The 22829-nt window shown below is 37.2% G+C and overlaps 1 protein-coding gene across 1 annotated transcript; it reads right to left on the bottom strand.

Annotated features, from left to right (window-relative positions):
• Positions 1 to 217: 217 nt before the first annotated feature.
• On the bottom strand, positions 218 to 3806 carry LOC110951633 (myoblast determination protein 1 homolog). Its single transcript, XM_022194808.2, is given in 5 exon segments — positions 218 to 669; positions 672 to 692; positions 695 to 784; positions 2528 to 2600; positions 3134 to 3806. Coding segments are annotated over 5 exon segments (804 nt in total). The 5' UTR covers positions 3677 to 3806; the 3' UTR covers positions 218 to 592.
• Positions 3807 to 22829: the final 19023 nt, after the last annotated feature.

Below are 22829 nucleotides of genomic sequence, written 5' to 3'. Positions count from 1 at the left end.
AACATGACTCTGAACGATTAAATTGCTCCGTAACGGCTGGATTTGTAAATAAACAGCTGTTGTGTTGAGTTGAAAGGTGATGCTGTGTCCCTAAAAAGGCCGAAAAGTTCAGTTATTGCAGCTTTTTACATAATTACTGATAAAAACCATGAAATGATTAGGAGATGAGGAGTCACAATATAAATATTTCTTTATTAAAATCTCATGAACTCATAAATAATATAGAAACATATTACACAACAATCTGAGCATCCTTTGAATGTATTGTTTCACATTTTATGAACAGTCAGCTCTTACTGCAGGCGGCACCAAGTGGTCCTCAGTTATTATCAGCAGAAATCAGTCTGGAAAAGGTCCTCTGGTAGAATTCTGCAGCCTTCAGTTCATCCAGGAGGAGAAAACCTGAAGAAACTCGACTCAAACTTTAGGAGAAAAGGCAGTATTATGAACAAGTGTAAGTCTCATTTCAGCGACTTACTGCAGAAAACAGGAATATTACAGTGTTTCTTCATGATGCCATCTTCACTCTCCTCCGTCAAAATGGAGGTTTAAGTCTGTCTCTGTGGAATTTGAGTCTTCGTCTCTGTTGGCTTCAGTGCGGCTCGTAGACGCTGTTCGGTTCAGCAGGTGGACTGGAGACTGCAGGGCTGCTGTGAGGCGATCCGGGCCTCGGGGGACCACGCTGTCTCCGACGGGGCCACAGCCGGGTCGGTGCTGATCCGCTCCACGATGCTGGACAGACAGTCCAAACTGGAAATGAGCGACGTCTTACTGCTGCTGCGGTCTTCAGAGAAGAAAAAGAAGAAATTAGTTCCTGGCTCTGTTCTTGTTGTTGTTGTTTTTTTTAGAAAGGTACAAAAGTTTGGGATCACTCAGACAATTTCATGTTCTAACACAATTGCAAAAAGATTTTCTGATTAGAGTACACTGTAAGAAAAAAAAGTTAATTTTACAGTAAAATTCTGGCAGCGGCAGTCGCCAGAAGAACGCAACTGTAAAATTACAGTAAAACGTTTTCTTCGCTCACAGTAAAGACATGTATTTATACTGTTGATGCTATGGATAAAAATGTGCTTGATTCCATATTTTACTATGAAAAGTTTTAATTTTTAAATAAAATATAGTTTTACTTGAAAATGTACATGAAAATACCGAAACCTCCGAACAGTAACGTACATGAATTAAAGTTGCTCTACATTAATTCAAGTTGCTCTATATTAAAGTTGCTCAAAATTAATTAAAGTTGCTATACATTAAAGCTGCTCTACATTAATTGAAGTTGCTCTATTAAAGTTGCTCTACATTAATTGAAGTTGCTCTGTATTAAAGTTGCTATACATTAAAGTTGCTCAACAGTAATTAAAGTTGCTCTATATTATTTAAAGTTGCTCTTAATGAGATAAAGTTGCACTAAAGGAGCTACTTGTAACTCCTTTGTACTTTTGTGTTAAAAATGGACATATGGTTTAATATTTATGACAGCTATATGTCATTGCTAATAATGTACATAATATGGTAAATACACTAACAGCTATGCTGATAACGTAATATTTATAATATGTCAAACTTTTTTTTCTTGGTACTTTGATGTAAATTTTAGTAAGATTTTAGTAAAAGTAAAATTTCTTTAAAGGTTAAATTTTTTACAGTAAAATATGGAATGAAACACTTGCTGTTTTTCACTGTGAAATCAACAGTATCAAAGAATTTCTTTACCGTAAATGAAGAAAATGTTTCACCATAATTTTACAATAGTGTTCTGGTGACCACAGCTGCCACAGTTTTACTAAAAAAAGTAAAGTTTTTAACAGTGTATGCTATTATACTAGTATTTTACATATTTAACATTTTACTAAACATTTACTCGCAACGAACTGTCGATGAGGCAGCATTTTGGAGGATAACTCATCTGTTTCAGTCCTCAGCAGTCACTGTGCTGCGACTACCAGCTGATATAGTTCCAACATGCACAGATGTTTGCTCTCAGTTTAAAATATCCAAGTTAAAATGACTTAATAACTTGCAAATAATAGCTTTTTATGTTGATTTGCAATTAATTTAGGCTCATTTAATTCATCTTCAAGTAACAGGCTATCTACTGGTTGAAGAGGAGGTGTGATGTTTTTAGTTTACAGCAACATCTGCTAAATCAAATAACAGGCACGTTATAATAATGAACAAACGTGCTGTAGTATTTTTAGTAAAGAGGCCACCTAAATTTAGAGTAAAAGGAGATAGCAGATGTGCTATACTAAGGAAGGGTGAAACTCTCTAAGCTATGCTCATAAAGGAGTTCTAAATTATGTCAAATGTAGACATATTTAAAGGATAAATTAGTTTTATTAATGAGGAAAATCGTCATGTCTAAGAAGATTGAAGCCATTTCAGAGGATAAACTGGTCTTATTAAAGAAAGACTGGCAAAAATCAAAGCAGAAACTGAAACTTTACATAAAAAGAAAGTGAAACAAGTTGTAGTAAAATAAAAACTTACGATATTAGAGGAGTGACAGGACTAAAGAACTCACCATCTGCTGTCTGGCTACAGAAGGAGGCGTCACTGTTTTCACTTCTGGCTGAACACGGAGAAATAAAATCCATCTGGAAACAAAAAACATCCAAAGTCAATAATAGTGACTCAATCAAAAACCTTCAACTCTCTGTTCCAGCTCGATTTATTTAGGATTGAATTAAAATCCTGAAGAGTTGAGATTTAAAACCTTCAGTCCGAACACATGCAACTCTTAGTTTTACATTTTAGCATGTGTTAGCGTCTATAGATCAAGACTGATATATCCTGAGGTGACACAGATTTGTAGCTGCTGAAAAGTGCTGATAAGTTTTTAAAACAAATGAATTCAGGTAAAAATAAAAACATTTCAGATTTAATTTCGGGAAAAAGCACACCATAGTGGTTTGCTTTTTTCCCTACTTTAAGTCTGAAATGCCTTTTTCGAAACAAACTACAGCTGTGTTATGTCTTTAAACAGCATTTGAACAAGTGCTTATGTCACGTTTGAGTGTAGAACATTTCCATTGTGAGGTTTAAATTCATCAAAACTGAATCACTGCGGTCACCAACAGCTGATTCCTTATATTCCTGCTGTTAACTGTTCAGCTGCTCCTGAACTCACCATCCCCTCAGAGCAGTTGGATCCGGGGCTGGAGGCGTCTGACTCCCCGCTGTAGTGCTCCAGCGGTGGGTAGAAGCCGTCGTCTCGTCCGGCCCTCAGCAGCGCCTGCAATGACTCGATGTAGGAGATGGCGTTGCGTAGGATCTCCACCTTGGGCAGCCTCTGGTTGGGGTTGGAGGCCGTGCAGCGTTTGAGGGTCTCGAAGGCGTCGTTGACTTTACTGAGCCGCCTCCTCTCCCTCATCGTGGCCGCTTTCCTCCGGTCGGCGTGAGTCGTCTTCCTCTTGCAGGCTTTGCAGGCCCACAGCAGGCAGTGGCCCGCCTGGTGGAGGCCCCCGGGGGCCCTCACATGCTGGTCCTCCTCCTCTACCTCCTCCTCGGCGCTGGGGACGTGGTGGTGGAGGTGGTCCTCAGACTTCAGAAGGCCGACGTGCAGCAGCCGGGCGTCCAGGTCGTCGAAGAAGTTGAGGTCGCCGCTGCTGAAGCAGGGGTCATAGAGGTCGTCGGCTGAGGAGAGAGGGAAGGGAAAGTCGGACAGATCCATCGGTCTCGGCAGCGACTCCCACAGAGCAGCAGAAAGGTTCTTCTGATAAGAGAAAAAGTCTCCCAAAGAGTCCACCACAGGTTGAACTGCACAGAAAGGTGATTAAAATAAACCCAGTGAGGAGCTGAGAGCATTTAAAGGGCCAGTCTGAGTAACCTCAGCTCCTGGGTTTGGTTCCTCTTTATAAAGCCGTGGCTGAGGAGGCGGGGCTCTGCTGGAACCGACCAATCAGCTGAGGGGTGTGAGACTGTGTAATGAGGGGTCACTGAGGTGAAGCTCAGCAACAAAAAGGAAGCAATAAAGCAGCAATCAGGTCCATCTTTACAATCATTCAGTCTGCTGTTCTAAATAATTGTTGTGTTCCTTATTAAGTGGTTTAACATACATATTAAACCATTCCTCTTATGATTCTAAATGTTCCTAAATCAAGAATTAAAAAATGGATCAGAGAATTTAGTGCCACTGAGGAACTGTGATAAAAGTCATCATTCTGCCTCATTTGAGAGCTCTTCATTCATTCAGTCTGCTCTTATAAATAAATGCTGTGTTCCTCACTAAGTGGTTTAACTCACAGGTATTAAACATCTTTCTTATGATTAATTTTCTAAACATTTTACTCTCAAGAACTAAAATTTGGATCAGAGAAATAAGTGCATCTGCTGTGATAAAAATCATCATTCTGCCACAAGAAAAAATATTTTAAAGAGCAGTTTAACTAATTAGAAAACTAAAAAAGCTACCCACAAAATCTGACATTTCACCTGCTAGTTGCAACAATTAAAATACAAATGCAGACACAAATACACATTCAAAAAAAGTCATATAAAGATTGTGTTTTCTAGCAAAAAACACAATCTAAAACCCTAAAACCCAACAAATTAAACAAGCAAAACTAAAGCTATCTAGGTGCCAAAGCATGATATTTTAGAGCTCTTCTTCACACAAATCATTCAGTCTGCTGTTATAAATAAATGCTATGTTCCTCACTAAGTGATTTAACTCACAGATGATGATTACTTTTCGAAACATTTTCCTAAATCAAGAACTAGAATATGGATCATTGGTGCCTTTCACTGAGGAACTGCTATAAAAGTCATCATTCTGCCACAAGAATAAACATGTTAAAGAGCAGCTTAACTAACTAAATATCCAAAAAAGTTACACATGAAATCTGCTTTTTGCCAACAATAATAATATAAATACAGACACATTCCAAAAAGTCTACATAAAGATTGTGTTTTCTAGCAAAAATAAATCCTCAAACACAACAAATTAAACTTACTATTCCACTTACAATCATAATTATCATTACTACCAATAATGGGACAGAAACTGTGATAGTAAGCAAAAAACTAAAGCTATCAAAGCACCAAAACATGATCATTTAGAGCTCTTTTTCAAATAATACCCCACTTAATTAAGATTTATTCATTTTATTTTGGCAGTTTTTGATATTTTAGTGCCTTTAACTTTGACCCGAAGCTAAAATTCCAATTCATTTTATATTGTTAAATACATAATAAAGTTTCTGTCATGTTGCTTTAACAGTTTAAGACTTGTTGGAGTGTTTTCATGTCTTCAACAGTGACCTGAAGCTGTAATCAGAGAATTCTCTTCACTCACCATATTAAAGAAATCCATGAAGAGACATATGCTCACTATATTCTATTTATTTTCTTTTATTTTAGTGTTCCTACCTACTTTGTAAAGCATCTTTGAGGGTCTTAAAAAGCGCTACAGAAGTATTATGTGTTATTATTATTATTATTATTAATCATAATAATCAAAAATTCAATTAATGCTGTATTTATACACTTATTTAAGAATCGTTTGTACTTTTTTTTTTTTTTTACCAATTTAAGACAGCTTTGTGTATTTCACTGCCTTTAATTGTCCTAAAGCAGCAAATAAACATCCAATTCATTTATGTTTATCTTTACATTAATTTCATTCACTTTTAAATCATTTTCTCTAAAAGTGAAGCTCCACATCACTGGAAATGGTGCTTTTTAGAGAATTTTTTGAAATTATGTCACAACACTCATTTTTACATTCATGTACAATCTTCTTAATACATTATGACTGATTTTCTACAACACAGAGGTTTTAACAAAGCGAGTTGTAATATTTAGAATCGTCTCCTGCTGTGACACTAAGTTTTACGGCTTCAGTCTGTTGTCCTGCTGAGGAGGTCGTAATGTCACAGCGTCATCAGGCCTCTGATCTGAGGAGGCCCGCCCCCTTTGTGTGTGTGTTTCATCACTGGGCAAAAGCTCAAGACAATTTGTCCAAACAGGTGAACAGGTGGTCGTCTGTTTTTGTCTGATTTTGGTTGCACTGTTGGAATCAAACCGTTTTTCTTCTATTTTCTGATTGTTATTTCAATATTGTACATTAAATGCCTCCTGCAGAAGCCTAGAGAATCATATTTATTTGTAAAAAGGTAAATAACAAACCTTGTAGAAGATGGACATAAGAAACTCTGACATGTATGCGTTCAACGAGTGGGATTTTGTCCAAAAACAAACAATATATTAATTTTTAATTAACCTTCATTAAAAAAAATGAAGGAAAATATATTTAATTTGGAATTTATTGCATTATTTCTAAACATGGAAAAACTACTTTGCATATGTTATGATACTAAGAATTTGTATTTCTGTGTTAGACATGAAAAGCTGGTGAATATGTTGTACTTTATCAATGTGAAAACAGGTTACATTCATGGTTCTCACTTTAAACTGACCCGAATCTTTGGATGTCACACTACATCTCTTGTGTTTGCTCTCTTAAACGTATTTAGTGCTTCGTTATGTTTGTGTCGTCTAGTAAACGTGGGATTTTTCATGCTTACAGAGTTGTAAAACAGAGGTATGGGACAGCTCGGCTCACGTCGCACACTCTCTTCTGCAGCTTAATGGGAAAGCGCCGCGTTAAATTTAGCTGCTTGTGAAATCTAAGACCGGTGCCCTTCTAGCTGAGGTGAGCGCTGGTATCGTTTTGGAAGATCCCCTGACTCTGTCTGCTCTTTGGATGCATTCAAAACAGGCTGATGGCAGCGCAATCAAAGGCTGCAGCGAAGGAAGGTGTCACTAGTGGCAGAAAATAAACCAGCAAATGCAGAATAATAATAATAAAGTTCATTTGCAGAGGCCCTTTTTTACATTCATGCTCATAATGTTTCATATCATCGTATTATTGTGTTTACAGCCTTAAAATACAGTCAGAATGTGGAATCGATGAGACAAAATGACCTTCAGTGTGCTTTAATGGTAGTAAAAGTGAGTCACTGAAGTGTTTTTAACAGTGGAGCTCAGAGGATTATGATGTAGCAGGATTTAGAGACTACAGCGTACAGCGTTTTGTGGTTACATCGCCATCTAGAAAGTCCTGCTCCATCATTCTGATACAGCTTTTACGACGTTAAAACAAGTTTTGTGTGGGAACTAGTTGGTGAGCGGAGCGGATGAATACATCGTCACACAGAGCTATGAGACGGCTTTGTTTACATTCACCAGTTGTACACCGCCTTGGATTGTGCTACGTTTCGAGAAAGTTCTGACTTATGACAAAAATCGCATTATTTCGCGTCGTAGGAACGGAATTCCGCCGTAAGTTGAGACCCCCCTGTATATAGGAAAAGATCAAACTTGTGACTTCGATTAATATAAATTAAAAGGGTCCGATCATGTGGAGGATTTAGCATTGTTACCATCCTGAGATACTACACAATGCACAACAGACTTTGGGTATCTTATCAACCGGTGAAGAAGACTGACCAGCTTTAGCAGTAACAGCATCCACAACTAGGATTCTTTTTCAGAGTACTTTGTATGAAGTTGTTTTGAGTCATTTTTTTTACTGGAGTGGCATCGTAATTACTACCTGGCAATGTTGACCCATGCTGTTCTTGTTCACAGAAATGAATTTTCGACATAGCTCCAGTATTTAGCCAGGCAGGCAGCTTAGCAGCTCAGCTAGAAGCTCAGATAGCGAAAAGTATGGGGCAACTTGCCCCCTGCGTCAAAGTCCACCCTAACGTGCTTTTTTTTTTCAAAACGGTGTTTTGGCGCAAGCTATCGCACGATTTCGGAACGAGATTTGCTTTCTAGCGTCCTGAGATTTGGATACAGACCACAACAAAGAGCGATCGGCAAGTAATGTGGAGGTTTTCGTTCACTTCTCATCTCTAGTATGTTGTGGGACACTCGTTGAGACTATCCGAGCCGGTCAGTGTGGGGAAAAAAGCACATTAGGGCGGACTTTGACGCAGGGGGGCAAGTTGCCCCATACTTTTTGCTAGCCGAGCGCTAGCTGAGCTGCTAAGCTGCCTGCCTGGCTAAATACTGGAGCTATGTCAAAAATTCATTTCTCATCACTCACATGTATGAAATGACATATGAAAACAGACCCCAGGTTGAAAAAAAATGAAGTTCCCCTTTAATGTTTTCACCAGCCTGTGTGCCTTCATGTGCTTTATCTCTTTACTTTGAAGAACTGAAACTAATGCAAAATACTTCGACCTGACCTCAACCATGCAGTCAGATAGAGAAGATGTGTCACCTCTTATCTTGTGACACTTTGAGGGTATTTTCTTGTGTTTTCTGCTGATTAGTGGAGTAATATCTGCTTCTCATTCTTGCTATTTAATGACAGCCTCACCCTCCCTAATTTCTCAAAAATCCTCATCACACATGTATGACTGCGATGCCTGAGAAAAACACTCCTCTGCTTATTCCCATGTTACGCCATCGACTCTGCTTTTATTTTAGCGCTGGATGTGTGGGAGTGCTCAGAGTTTGCGTGCCAATAAAAACCTAGAGTCGACAAAATGTATCTATAGACGTGAAAATGTTATTTTTCAACTTTAAAGCTCTCAGGTTCAGTTTAACAGTGAAACCAGGCGGCAGAAACTACGGCTTGAAATGGGAAAATCTGATAAAAAAAATCTCAATTCATTGTTTTGTTTAATAAAGTTGCCTAATTTTCCTGCATTTCAAAGACGGCTGTCAAGCTGTCAGACTTTCACTACGTCATTAATGTGGCCGAAAGACTTCACAATGCCGATATAGACGGTCCATATCTCTGGTGCAGCCTTCTGAAGATCTATTTGTAAAAGCAAACTCAAAAACCACCTTTTTAGTCGGACCCTTTACTGATTTTATTTATCTATCTAATTTATTATTATTACTTTTTTAACTGAATCTGTTTATTTATTAATAGACTGACCTATATGATTTAGTGTATTTAATCTATCTTTTATGAGTTACTTTTCTATTACTGTCTTATGTTGCTTTGCTCAGTTTGACTCCAAAGTTAACCCTTTAAGCTGCAGTCAATTCCAGCCATTTTCAGTACAAAAAATCGAAAATTGGAAACGACGTATTCGTGGATTATATACCGACTTCAAGACATGTTTTGGACAAATATTTTACTGGCTTGTTTCGTCTGGATGTCCAAGGTTGGATTATGGCTGTTTTTTGTGGAATATTTTCGTCTGTGTGTAATAATGAACCCGGAAATGTGAGTCGCGCTGTGTATGTTGAAGCCGTGTATAGAGAACGGATGGATGGATGTTCGTTGTTTGTCGGACAAATGTGTTTATATTACCCGCTGTGGTAATCACATCTGAAAGTGGTTTATACCGGCGGATTCATGAGAATCTAAGCTTTCCATCGGTGTATAGTGTTTGTATAATCGCCTTTGCAGTTTCAGACATTTAGCAAATTGCTTATGCAGATCTCAAAGTGTACCGCTGGCGGGACACTGAAGCGCAACGGGTTTAATTGTTAAATAAGTGAGAAAATAAACAAACATGTGACGTGTGTAAGATCAAATCACTTCTTAAAACTCATTGTTACATACTTGCTTTTGTGATGTTGTCCATTTCATTTATTTTGCTGTTTTATTCTCTTTTGCCCTTTATTTATTTACATGTTTATTTATTCACTTATCATTATTATTAAAATTATTTTTACATTTGTCTTCATTATTTAAACTTCTGTTTTCTTTTTCCTCAGTTCCACGAGGCTTTTTTGGTCGTATTACTTTTCTATCTGGTGTATTGATGCATTTTTTAAACCTTTTACTATGTTTAACTCTCCTCTTCTGCTTCTCTGCTCGTTTTCTTTTGTTTCTGAGCATCCTCCTTTTTTGTCCTGTTTGCAAAACCCTAGGGACTGTGGATGTAAGTTAGCATTACTGCTATAATCCGACATATTTATGTCCATTGTTGTCTAAATAGACGTTCATTAATGTGCACTGTCCCTATCAAATAAACGAATAAAATGAAGTTATTATTCAGTATTGTGACGATCAGTTGGACCCCAACATAATCGCTGTTATACTTTCTGTCCTCACTCCAGACTTCTTTTCCTTTAAAAGTTTGACTAAAGCTCTTAAATCCGTTTCCATCTCATGTTTCATCAGAGTTTTCAATATCCAGCCTGGAGTTGATCCTGACCAGTTTGTAGCGTCTGAAACCAGGCGACGGTATTTTTATTAGTCTGTTAAGTGTTGTTCAGAGACTTAGCTGTAATTCTGCTGATGTGTTGGATTTGATTTCTATTTACTGCACGTGTGCTACATTAAATAGACTCCGCTGACACTAAACAACCTTTAACTTAACTGCACCCTGGTTTATTTGTGGCATAGAATCGTCAATTTAACCTTAACTTTATTCATCTGACATTATTTTCATGGTATTGTTTGATCCAAAATATTTCATATTTCAAACACAAAAAAGCAAACTAACAGAAAAAACACAACTCAATGTTCTTTTTTGAAGGTGCTACTGTTTAACATTTGTACTGATAAATATTTTCTTCTGATTCCTGGTGAAAGTCTGTCTTTGTCACTTTCTGCTGTTGTTTTTCTTTCAAATGAAAAACCAACAAACGGTAAATCTTCACCTGTCGTCGGTCTCACCATCAAAGCTCAAACGAGGAAACCATGAAACCTGGATTTTATTGGATATGTTGGGACTCGCAGAGCAGAGCTGGACGACTGGATGTGGATTCCAGATGGGTCCAGAGCTCAGAGGGACTGCTCAAACAAACTCACACGTTGTACCTCTCCTCAGTTTTACGACTCCTGTTGACAGTCAAAGCAAACTGACCGTCGTCTGGCTTACGAGGTGTTTCTCTCCTCCTGATTCTCACCAGTGTTCTCCTTAACAGAAGTTGACACAACAGCAGGAGATCAGGACCGACATGGATTTAATCACCGGGCTCTACCGACAGAAAGGCGGCTGCATCAGATCCAAAGCAGCGCATTTATTTGATTTTTATCAACAGATTAACTGATTACTAATAATAATCAGCTTTGGCCCTGTTTGATGTGTTGGGTTTGTTTTTTTAGGTTACTCTAAGCACAAAGAAAGTGGCATCTAGATATGATGATAATTACTCTGCCAACGGGGTGGAGCTTCGGCAGAGTTATGTGATGATCGGCGTCCGTTTGTCTGTCTGTCTGTCTGTCTGTCTGTTAGCAACATTACTCAAAAACAAACTAACAGATTTGGATGAAATTTTTGGGGAAGTTCAGAAATGACACAAGAACCCAGTGATTAGATTTTGGCAGTGATGCGGCTTATAGTCTGGATCCACTGATTTGTTAAAGATTTCTGTATCATTGTGAGTTAGCGGCACGGCATCACTGTAACCATAACAACAAGTGAACACTACATCAGCTGCTTGCTGACGATCACATGATTGTGATTCTACTACAAATTGACCGTTGAGGACTTAGCCGTTGGAAATGATACGAGGAAATTGTGGGGGTGTTTCTGAGTCCCATCAATTCCCGTCGCCCCCGCTACAGCCATGCGGTTCGGTATCTGTACATAATGTACACATGCATAACACGCCTGTGCTCAGCGCAAGCTCATTTAGTTTGTGGGTACATCTATATTAAATGGACACATTCTATGTTGCCGTGATTTCTGCCACAAATTTTTTCAAGATTTCAGCCGTCAAAATTGATATGACTGTCAGCCTTGGCGGAGTACTGTGCTCTCTGAGTGCTTTTATTTTTCATTAATGTTATCAGCCGAAAGATTCAGCCACTGCAAAAATAATGACTTTTATTAACATACTGCTCTTTAAGCTTTTGTTACTGAATTAAAAACACTCAACAGAAATTTAATGTAAGAAAAATAACAATACTGATAATCGTCCAAGTCGATAATCAGTCCTGACTCTATAGGTTCTATTATCGGTCAAACAAATCCATCAAATCGTTGCCCACAATCTGTCTGAACTAATAATTGTAATCTGTGTTTTATTTTGCACATCAATCAGTCCTATTTCAAGTTATCAACAAGTAAACATGCAGCTGCTGTGAGTGAAGGTGGAGTCTGACAGGTGTACAGCTTCTCTCTACGTGATACTGCCCCTGGCTGACGGTAAATTATTACTTCCTACTGCGAGTCGAGGTGTTTGACCTCTGGACGCGCTCAGACGGCCGCGACTAACTGATCTAATAGTCTGTGATTAGTCTGATGAGGTGCCCTGCAGATTAGTTAAACATGTTCACTGCTCTCAGCCCCACTTTGATCAGCTGACTGGATGAAACCCTCACCTGTGTGCTGTCTGTGTCCATGTTTCATCCACAGCCAGGGTCAGGATAGAAGCAGGGCGGTCAAACACACAAAAAAATCTGAATTTAGTTTAACATTGTTCTTGTAATACTTTATGGTCTAGATTTTATTGGCAAAGTTGGCGAACCCACAACCCACATATACTGTTAAAGTGGCGCTTCCAGTGTTAGACCATTCTGGAAAACACAAAACTTTGAACCCATTTTTCTCAAAAACTACAGGAAGTGTTTAAGACCACTGTGCTTCCAAGCCTTCAAGTGATATAATGCAAAGGAAGAAACACTGACGGCCAAAAATACGACACTACAGGTGAAAATAGCTTCATTTTTTTGCCATTTATAGTGTTTTTGAAATTCCTAGTATCATTTTATTACATTTGAATTGTTTTCTCTGTGCTTTTTATGGATTTCAAACCTGCTGCTCTAACTGTTAATAGACAAGCTGCCAACCAGAAACATTACAAATGTTTTGTGCATCATTTTCTGAACTTTTTTTACTCAAATTACCAACTTTCGTTGCAGAACCTACATACATATCACATACACATATACAGTGGCAGAATAACTTTTTCAGACATCACATACATTGGTGAAATATTGCATTAAAAATCACTCTTAAGTCTTCAAGTGCAATTTCTTTTAGTAAAATCACAGCCATAATACTAAACAAATCCTAAAAAAGTCATGCAAAAATTAAAAATTGATTTGTTCCATAAAAAAAGAAATTTGGAGTATTGGGTCATTTTGGTAGAATTCAGTTTTGTTAGTTTTTCTTGTAAACATAAACAACAAAATATAATTTGTATTTGTAAAAACAGGCAAAAGGTGAGTGCATCAGCGGAAAAAAATAAGTATAACGGGTGCTCTTCAGGATCTAGTGGAAAAAATCCATTCAAACAGCAAAAAGAAGAGAGGTCCGAGGCACCTCTCTTCTTTTTGCTGTTTATAATTTGTATTTGTTTGAGTCTGTCTAATGCAGCCACGCCTTTTGAAACACAAAAAGACTTTCCACAAATATTTCATGATAATATTTGAGGTTGTGTGAAATTTTAAAGGTGTCTGAAAACTTTTTCCCACCACTGTGTATACAATAAAGAAAACTTAAACAACCGTAACTTTTAATATGTTATTGGATTACATATGTTAATGGATTAAATTCTGCTAACTTTTCAAAGATTTGTAAACTCAGAAATATGGATTTTCAAACATAAATAAGCGCTTGTCATCCACATGACTTGAAAAATACCTCTTGTTGCAGAGTGCATCAAGTCATAAACATGTAAGTTGTAGAAAAATACTGGAATTTAGCAAGTACAAAGTTTAGTTTTAATCAGCTGCCAATGTGTGCTTAACCACCGACTAATACGACTATTTTAAATATATGGACAAACTAATATTCTGACTTGACAATGCGATATAAAAATCAGTGCTGTTAAGTTTTTACAAATCCATAATCTCACTTTAATCCACACGTGTTGTGGTGGCGCTGGACATCCTTCAAAACCATTCATAGTGAATAAATCATGAGGAAGGTTAATGAAACATGGTTGTTTACATTCTCTGACAGCAGTAAATGGTCTGTCAGCTCCAGAACATTTCTACTTTGTCATAACTGCGACATCAGTGAGTTATTTAAGTGACTCTTCCTGTAAACGCGGCCCTCCCACTGACGCTGTAAATACTGTACATGTTGTGTAACTGCACACTCACCCACTCCCGTTTTCTCAGTATTGTGAGGACACTTCGTGCAGTCAACGATCGCTGCAGCACCAGATCCTGCAGCAGGCCGACATGCAGCAGCAGCTGCAGCTCTGATTACTGGAGTGTGACTCTGCTGCTCTCTGACTCTGTAAAAAAACAAAAAACAGGAGAGAGGGAGGTTTTTCACTTGAACTGGCTTCTTTGCTATTGTCATTATTCCTGAATTTTTCTCACGGTTTTTCCTCTCTGTTGTGAAAACAAAAGCAAAGTTATGAATCACCACAACTGAGACGAAACCACAGAAATGTGTTTCTTCACTGGTTACAAAGATTTAGTTCGATCTGAGTGACTTTAGATGGTTTGTAGACACAGATTAGAGGCGCTGTCTGCAGATTTAACATGAAAAATAACATTTTCGGCGCAGTTTAAATGGTGGAAACTACATTTAAGATTCTCAAGTACACTGTTTTTAAAGTATTTTTTTTGGCCTTTTCAGCTGTATTAACAGAATAATAGTGAGAAAAAGACAGGAAAGTGGGGAGAAGAATGGGGAAAGGACCTGCAGCAAACGGCCATGGGCTGGAATGAAACCCATGGCTGATGCATCAGGGACTATAGCTGCTGTTGATGGGTCACCTGCTCAACCTGTTGAGCTACCGGGGTTCCCTAAGTGCACTTTTAACCCTCTCAAGCACTGTGTCCAATACATCCATCCACTATCTAGAAACCACTTAATTGGGGTCGTGGGGGGCTGGAGTCTATCCCAGCTGACTGATGGTGAAGGCAGGGGACACCATGGACAGGTCGCTAGTCTATCACAGAGCTACATATAGAAACAGACAAGCACACTCACAGTCACACTACAGACAATTTAGAGTTAGCATTTAACCTCAGCATGTTTTGAAGAACATGCAAACTCCATGCAGAAAGATGCCAGGCTCAGGCCGGGGATCTTCCAGCTGCAAGGCGACAGTGCTAATCCCTGAGGTACTGTGTACTGCACAGGGGATTAATGTCCAATAGAGTGGACAGTTATTCATACTGCAGCTAAAACAACATTAGCTATAATAATTATGTGAAACTAGCAGGAAACAGTTCAGCCACGATTTTAATGTCTCTCTTAATATTTGTTACCCTTTAATTTAGGAAATTAGAATTTTTTTTTTAAAAAGTTTTTTTTTTAAAAATATAGATTTCTTTTTTTAAAATATATTTTTATGGCTACTGTTTATGCAATTTTATTGATATATTTGTTTATTTTTTAAAAAAACACTGAAAAAAAATCCAGTTTTTTTACTTTTATGTTTGCTTCTTTAAGGTTTAAACACTTTCTATATTTTATTATGAATGCAAGACTTGTAATTATACTTCCACACTGCTGTTTTGCTTCTATACATAATCTTAAAAGCTCTTCTAATTCCACTATGAAAAATAAACTGTTTGAGGCAGAACAATGTGTGATTCTGGCACTGTTCAGTTCTGGTCTTGAGAACAGATCAGGTCTGTTTCTGTCTTCACTCCTCTCAGAGGTCAGAGGTTAAATCCGTTCAACCTGCTCTCTGTCTTGCTCCTGCTGTGACGAAGCTGTCAGGTCACTTCCTGTAAAGGACAAATGTCCACTCTGGACTCTCTGTGTCCTCAGACGTCACCTGAAGGCCGAAGTCTGTCCTTGTCGTCAGCAGCAACAGCAGCAGCTCTGACGTCGGGATGTTTTTTCACTCCTCCTCCTGCTGGATGTAAATCAGAGCGACGCTGCTGTTCTGTTCAAAGACGCAGACACAAAAGGAGAAGTGATTGAAGTGCTGACAAGTTTCATGAGCTTCTGACCTGAAAGAGGAAATGGACTCATCAGCGTGTCCAAGCTAAATTTCTTATTTTGTTTCAATTGTATTCTGGAATGATAGAAAATACCAAAGAATGCACGTTGTAATTTCACAAAACCAACAGATCAATCAGGGACAAAACTAATGATGATTTTTACTGTCAGTTAACCTGTTGATTATTATTAGGATTAATCAATTACTTGTATGATCTATTCAATGTCAATTATCTATTAAATGGGTTAAAATATCTGTGTTGACGTCCTCAAATTCTTACTTAGGTTTCAGCCTAAAGATATCCAGTCTGTCACAGAGCAGGAGAGAAGCAAGAAAATATTCAAATTTAAGAAGCTGTAAGCAGAGAATTTAGACTTCTTTGAATTAAAAAATGACTTGTTTGTTGCAGGCATTAATCGTTCCAGCCCTTAATACAACCCCATAAAGCATTTATGTATTTTACATAAAAACTAAATAATATCAGCTATACAAGAACCAATGATAGTTGTTTAAAAAAAAACATTCATGGCTATTTTGTTTCAATATTTTACGATTAAATGTGTAAATATTTTGACTATATGACACCGTTTTCTAATCATTATTGACGACTTTAACACTATATAAATGTAATTTCATTCTTTCTTTTGCCTAAAAGGAATTTTTAAAATAACTATGTAGTGTCACATCAGCCTGGTGTGACACTCCGATGCAGTGTGCGTGTACCAGGAAAGTCGTGGGCAAAATACCCTAATGGGAAAAAATCTTTATCTGTATTAACTGGATCAACTGGGTCATCCATGTGAAAAGGCATTTTTAAAACCTTTATAGTCCATTCAGTTAAAGCATTTGTTAGAGTTAATGTTATTTTTTTCAGTATAAAAAATATTTCCATTTTCTCTCTTTGCTCCGCTTCCAGTAAATCCACACAGAGTGCTGCTGGAGGGAGATTATGCCTGCATTTGTTCAACAACTGCAAAATGAATGAATCAGTTAAGGTTGTAAAAACCAAGACCAACCAGATTTGGTAAAAAAAAAAAAAAACCAACACCAAGAGCCTAATTCAGTTCTGTGAGAGCTGAAGTTTCACGTGTCAGAATCCTTGGAGCTGCATGGAGACAGGATACATGAAACTGTGTGTGAGGAGTCCTCATTCAGATTCATTTCTGTCAGTGTGGACGATGGACGACTGTATCACATCACCGTACTGTATGTGCTCACACTCAGCATTCAGCATGTGTAGCGCTGGCAACAAACTGGAATACAGTATGATGGAGAGACGTGCCATGAGTCCAGAGGAGCTTCAGTGCAGCTTTTACAAAATGCTCACATAAACATTCCCATACTGCATAGATAAGAGCCTGAAATACTGAAAACAAGAAAATACAACAAATAAAATGCACTTAGGTTTCATAAAACATTGCTCTAATTGTCTGTAATAATTCACTTTCAACCAATATGAACCCAGAAATGCTCAGTACCCGAAGTTTTGTGTTACAAATGCAGAGAATGGGTTATCAGTATTTAACTGAATATGTTGGGCAGTTTGCATAAATAACATAATCATCTACATGGACAATATTTAGAGACTGCTTGGCTGATATTGACAATACTGACATGGTTTTGGAGATTTTTAAGAATATTTAATCCATTTATGATGTTTTACAACGCTGAAAATCGTTGTTTGAACCAGAAGTGGCTAGGGTGGAACAATGAAAAGATATGAAATCAAAATAGCGATTCACACCAAGGCTGCAATTTAGGATGTACGATGCGCAGCGTGTACGATCTGAGCCAGGGTTCAAAGAGGCATTTCACTGGTCTTACAAATTCATGCCACCTCTGTCAGGTGGTAACGCTCCATTACGTATTATCTATTAAACTGTGAATATTATATCCCAAACAGCAGCTACATTCCAGCTACTGGTGGCTAATTTTGATGAAGCTTGAGTTTATTTATTAGTTTAAAACACTGGACCTGCATTTCAGAATCAAGAGCTCAGTGTAAATGTTGTAAATGTTGATACAGTATTTTTTTCATTGAGTTCTGCTCATTGTTTTGCTGCTTGACACTGTGCTACTGACTCATGTCATTGTCGTAACTGCTAGTTATCTTTATTTTTCACTTATCAATAATATATATTTTTGCTTCCGTTAAGCAACTTGTAACTTTGTTAAGAAAAGTGCTGTAAAAATATACTGTATCATTAATGTCTATCTCTCTCTCTTCAATAACACACATTTTTATTATCCTGTTAAGCTGTCCTAATGTATCAGAATCAACAGTAAATTAGCTAAGATGCTAATATACACTAACCAACTCGCTGAATAACAAGTTAATGTAAGCTAGTTGTGACAATTGAGATTATATTTCAGCTACTGGTAAAGCAAAACCTCACTTAGCTTCTAGCCATGTTAATATGTTAATATAAGCTATTAAATGTTTCTGAATGTAATATTAAGAACCATTAACTTGTTGCAAACTGTAATGCATTACAAGTTGCATTTTATGGTTATTAACAACAATAAATATAATAGGCTGAATACGATCACCATTTTATTATTTTATAATCAGCTAAAAAGAAAAATTGATGTGTTTTTTACCTTGTAATGAGTCTTTCATATCTGAGGGAATGACTCGTCTTTGCGTCCGCCATTTGTGCTGCCATGTTTCTACGGCATATCAGAGCAGACAAACCAAACACTGACTCAAACAGAGAGAGTTTCACGTTTTCTACAGCCACCTTAAGTTCATCTACACGCCTTACTGTAGAGGTTCGGGAGATGCTGGATGTTTCAAATAAGAGTCACACTACTTCAAAAAAATCCTTGAATATGAATTTTTGCCAGAATTTCCCCACATGGCGATTGATCGACACATGCCCCGCCCCCTACAAAACATCCAATCATTTGCTTTGTAGCATAAGAACTGGAGCACTCAGCCAATCATGTTCTCACACTGACTCGAGCACTATTATGATACTGTGAGTAATACAAGTGTAACCTGAAGATGAAAAACTTGTTTTAAATATAATTTTAAAGCAAATTCACCAAAACTTTCAAATTTTTGGTTATCAGATTTGGTTGGTGACTTTATCCATGCAGTTATATATTATACTCCTGGCTCTCTCTGCAGTCGTTTAGATATTTATTATTATAAAATAACAGACTTCTAGATATCACAAAATCCTACACACTGCACTTTTGAATGCCTGCATTTAAAACATAAAATTTACTTTTACTTTTACAACCACTGTCAATCATAAACAGTTATGTACTTTCTCTATATGATGCCCAGTCAGGTGGAATCGATCACACAGATTCTAATAATCAAAACAAACAAGATGCACCTCAGCTCGATGTCAAAGAAAATGACAGACTACAGTTTAAAAAAAAATCTTACCTTATAGAAATTTGTCAGTGTTTGTTGCTGGGTGAATTAATCGTCAGAAACTACTTCTTTCCACTCAACTGAGCAGCCAATGGCCTCTGTTGATCTATGGATTTGAATATGGTATAAAAATCAAATGGGACATGTACAGTAAATATATATATATATATATATATATATATATATATATATATATATATATATATATATATATACTGTATTTTACATTTATTTTAAAATATACAATAAACAATGGTTGTTTCTCATTCCAGTCAAATTCTGTCTCACACTTGTGGTTCACTTGTATATAAAATAAACCTACGTTGACGTTGACCTAAATTTATTCCCACAAGTCTCTGAATCCTCCCCCTAAACTTTACTAAATCCCCACCCTACAAGTTGAAACTTCTCATTATGAGGACTGTTTTATCCCCATAATGTGACTCTACAAACAGATTTACATCCGTACAACACCAGTAAAACACAGACACACACTCAGCAGCACTACAGGATATGTGTGTGAGTTTCTGCAGCTGTTCCACACTCATCAAGCTGACAGTCGTCCACTGAAGTCACTGTGAACCTGAACTCTCCATGCATTTCTCACTGGCTGGGTCTCAGCTGAGCCGCTCAGTGCTGCACGTTTTCAAGTTCGTCCCAGAAGCCAGGGTGGGTCCTCTGATTTTAGCAGTTAAACCTTTTTTAAATCTCCTATTACTGTTCTCTGTACTCTTATCTGATTGTGTGTGAAGGCACCAGTTGAAACAAAACTTCTTACACATGAGAAAACAAACGGTTTTGAGGGATATTGTTGCTGGTGGGAAACCGGATAGTCTAAATTTACACAAATTCTTCAGTTTGACCTATTTACACCTATAAAAAAAGGAAGAATAACTCTAATAAGTGTAATATATCAGAACTAGGCATGGTTACAAATGTATAAAGATACCATGGCAATGCATACTGAAGAGAACTAAAATAGACAACATTGTAATTACTGCATTTCACAGTCTCATAAAACAGTGAAATAACCATAGAGCTAAGAATGTTTGATCTTACAAAATAAGAACTGACCATAGTTTACAAAAATAAAATAAATTCACATTGTGGCAGTAGCTTAGATTGACAATTTACTGAACACTAACATCATAGCCAGAGGATGAGTGTACATAATGCCTTCATGCAATTGATGGCTGTTTTGTGTATGGCATCATCTTGTGAGCACCCTTAGGACACATCAAGAGGAACAAATCAACAGGATCTGCTTTAGTTTGTTTCATGCTGTCTGCTGCAGTTCCTCCATAGGTCACAAAATCTGGTTTAGGGGATGGACTATGTATTGACTATGTATGAGGATAGCGGCAACAAATGTTGCCATACTTACGTTTACCATACTTACGTTTACGATACGTGCAGGCATAAAATTCTCATTATATATCAGCAGTAGCCCCTGTTAAAAAATTGACGTACAAAAATTCTCAGTTATATCTGTTAATTAAGGCATTGAAATAAATTATTCTTGTACAAGTTTGAAGCAGACATCTCCTTCCCTCGGTGCAAACAGTAAAGAGGCCTAGTCATGTGACCATTCCCACCAGTTAGACGACATTGATGCAATTTGGAGGAGACAACCTCTTCTTTGATTTTAAAACTTGCATTAGTTGTCCAAAGCCAAAACAATACTTTTAGAGAATAAAAATTGAAAGAAAATGAGCGGCAGCAGTTGTTGCCAGTGAGATTAAAAGGGTTAATGAAGATGGGAAAATGCAAAAGGAGTATAAATGGCACTGAAAGCAGAGAAAACATACTTTGTGTCTCTTTCAAAGGGGCTGCTAAGTGCAAAACGCATATTTACGTGTTGACATCTCTCCGTGTCCTTTACCTTCTCCGTCTTTTTGTTGTCAGTAAGCCAGCTCGTGCTCAGTTGCGATAGGAAGTAATCTCCTCAAAATAAGAGCATCAACCGGAAGTTACATTTGACTGTAATAAAGATAAAACGCCAAAATATAATACAATTATCTTTGGCAAAGAAATGTACTTGGTTATTTACATTCACGATTGCTTTATTCAGTCCCTGTCACTTCATTCTGTTCTTTTTTTGACGGTTTTATTTTTAATTTGTTGAATATTTTTGTTTAAGTTCTTTACTTTTGTTTTCATAGTGTGAAATAAAAAATCTGCATCATAAACCATCCTCATATTTAATTCTCTTATTGTATTTGAATGACTGTGGACTTAAAACATGATGCAGAAAATGTCCAACAGTCTGTGAGAGTTGGAACACAATTACTTGATTTGGTAAATAATATTGTACATAAATCCGTTTTATGTTAGAGCATACTTTGAGTGTGATGGACAATATTAACACTGACATTTGAGAGTTTTCTATTTAGAAAAATGTATTATTTTACTTTAATAACTGAAAAATGTATTATTGTTGTTGTTTTTTAACTTCACATGCGGCGGAAGTGACGCCAATCGTTGTTACCGTTAGCTTCATCATCGCGGCTAACGTATTCTGACTGATGTGAGGAAGTTTTTATAGATGGCTGTTTTGTCTGTCTGATTATTATTTCATCACTTAAACTAACGATGAGTTCAGTCAATAATCTAAGAGAATTGATCAAGGAGCGACTAGCTGCAGTTGCTGAAGAAATATTAACAGAATTTGAAAAAATCATCTTCCAGTACCAGGAGGAGATCGACCGTCAGCGCCGACTGCTGGAAAACATCTCTAAACCAGAGATACAGCTACACACAACAGGTTTGTAGAACTGTGATAATCAGAATGAGCTGATAGAAGTATAGTGAGGAGCTGTGGTTTCTGTGGATTTCCACAAAAATATGCTGCATTTTTGACAATTCCAGATGGGGGAATAAACAGCCGATCATCGGTCGATCTACTGCGCTCTCTGAGTGCTTTTCTTATTTTAGCTTTTCTCATGCTCCAAGTCAAACTCATTCACTCTGACACACTGACAAATGTATTACTGTGTACTAACTGATCAATTATTTTTAGTATCTGGTCAATTATTAGTAGTAATTGACCATTGAGTGTGTCATAAATATCAGAATATTGCCACAATGTAACAGTCCATCTGTACATTTCATGGACATTAAAATAAAATATGTTATATATGGATGAGAGAAAAAATATTACCAAAAGAAGGCAGGCTAAATCCATGCTGGGAAAATGTGACTTTAACAGTTCCTTATGACAAGAATAACTTCTGTTCAGCCACCAAGTATTTCAGATCATGGTATTCCAATTATTACTCGTAATTTCTGAGTAAAACAGAACAAAATACAAATGAGACAGTCAGTCTGCTTTGTATAATTTCATCACGGTGAAATGATAACGGTTCACTGCAAGACAGACAATTTCAAATTACACAGTTATATTAATTGATTCCAGGTATTACAGCAGTAACTTATTTTCATGATATATCAAGACTATTGTTCAGTATAAATAGGATGGAATATAATTCTGGTAAAGCACAAGATGAGCTGTGGTAGAATTAAAACAGTTTACAGTACAGTATAGCAGTTGAATAAGTAAATAAATAATTACACAGCTGCATGGCCAAGAGCCTATCTCCAACGATATTGGGTGGGAGGCGGTGGACACCCAGAACGGATCACCGGTTCA

Source organism: Acanthochromis polyacanthus, chromosome 2 (assembly GCF_021347895.1).
Source record: "Acanthochromis polyacanthus isolate Apoly-LR-REF ecotype Palm Island chromosome 2, KAUST_Apoly_ChrSc, whole genome shotgun sequence".
Taxonomy (NCBI): domain Eukaryota; kingdom Metazoa; phylum Chordata; class Actinopteri; family Pomacentridae; genus Acanthochromis; species Acanthochromis polyacanthus.
Note: the sequence above shows the minus strand (reverse complement) of the source record. Positions and strands in the feature narration are given on the sequence as shown.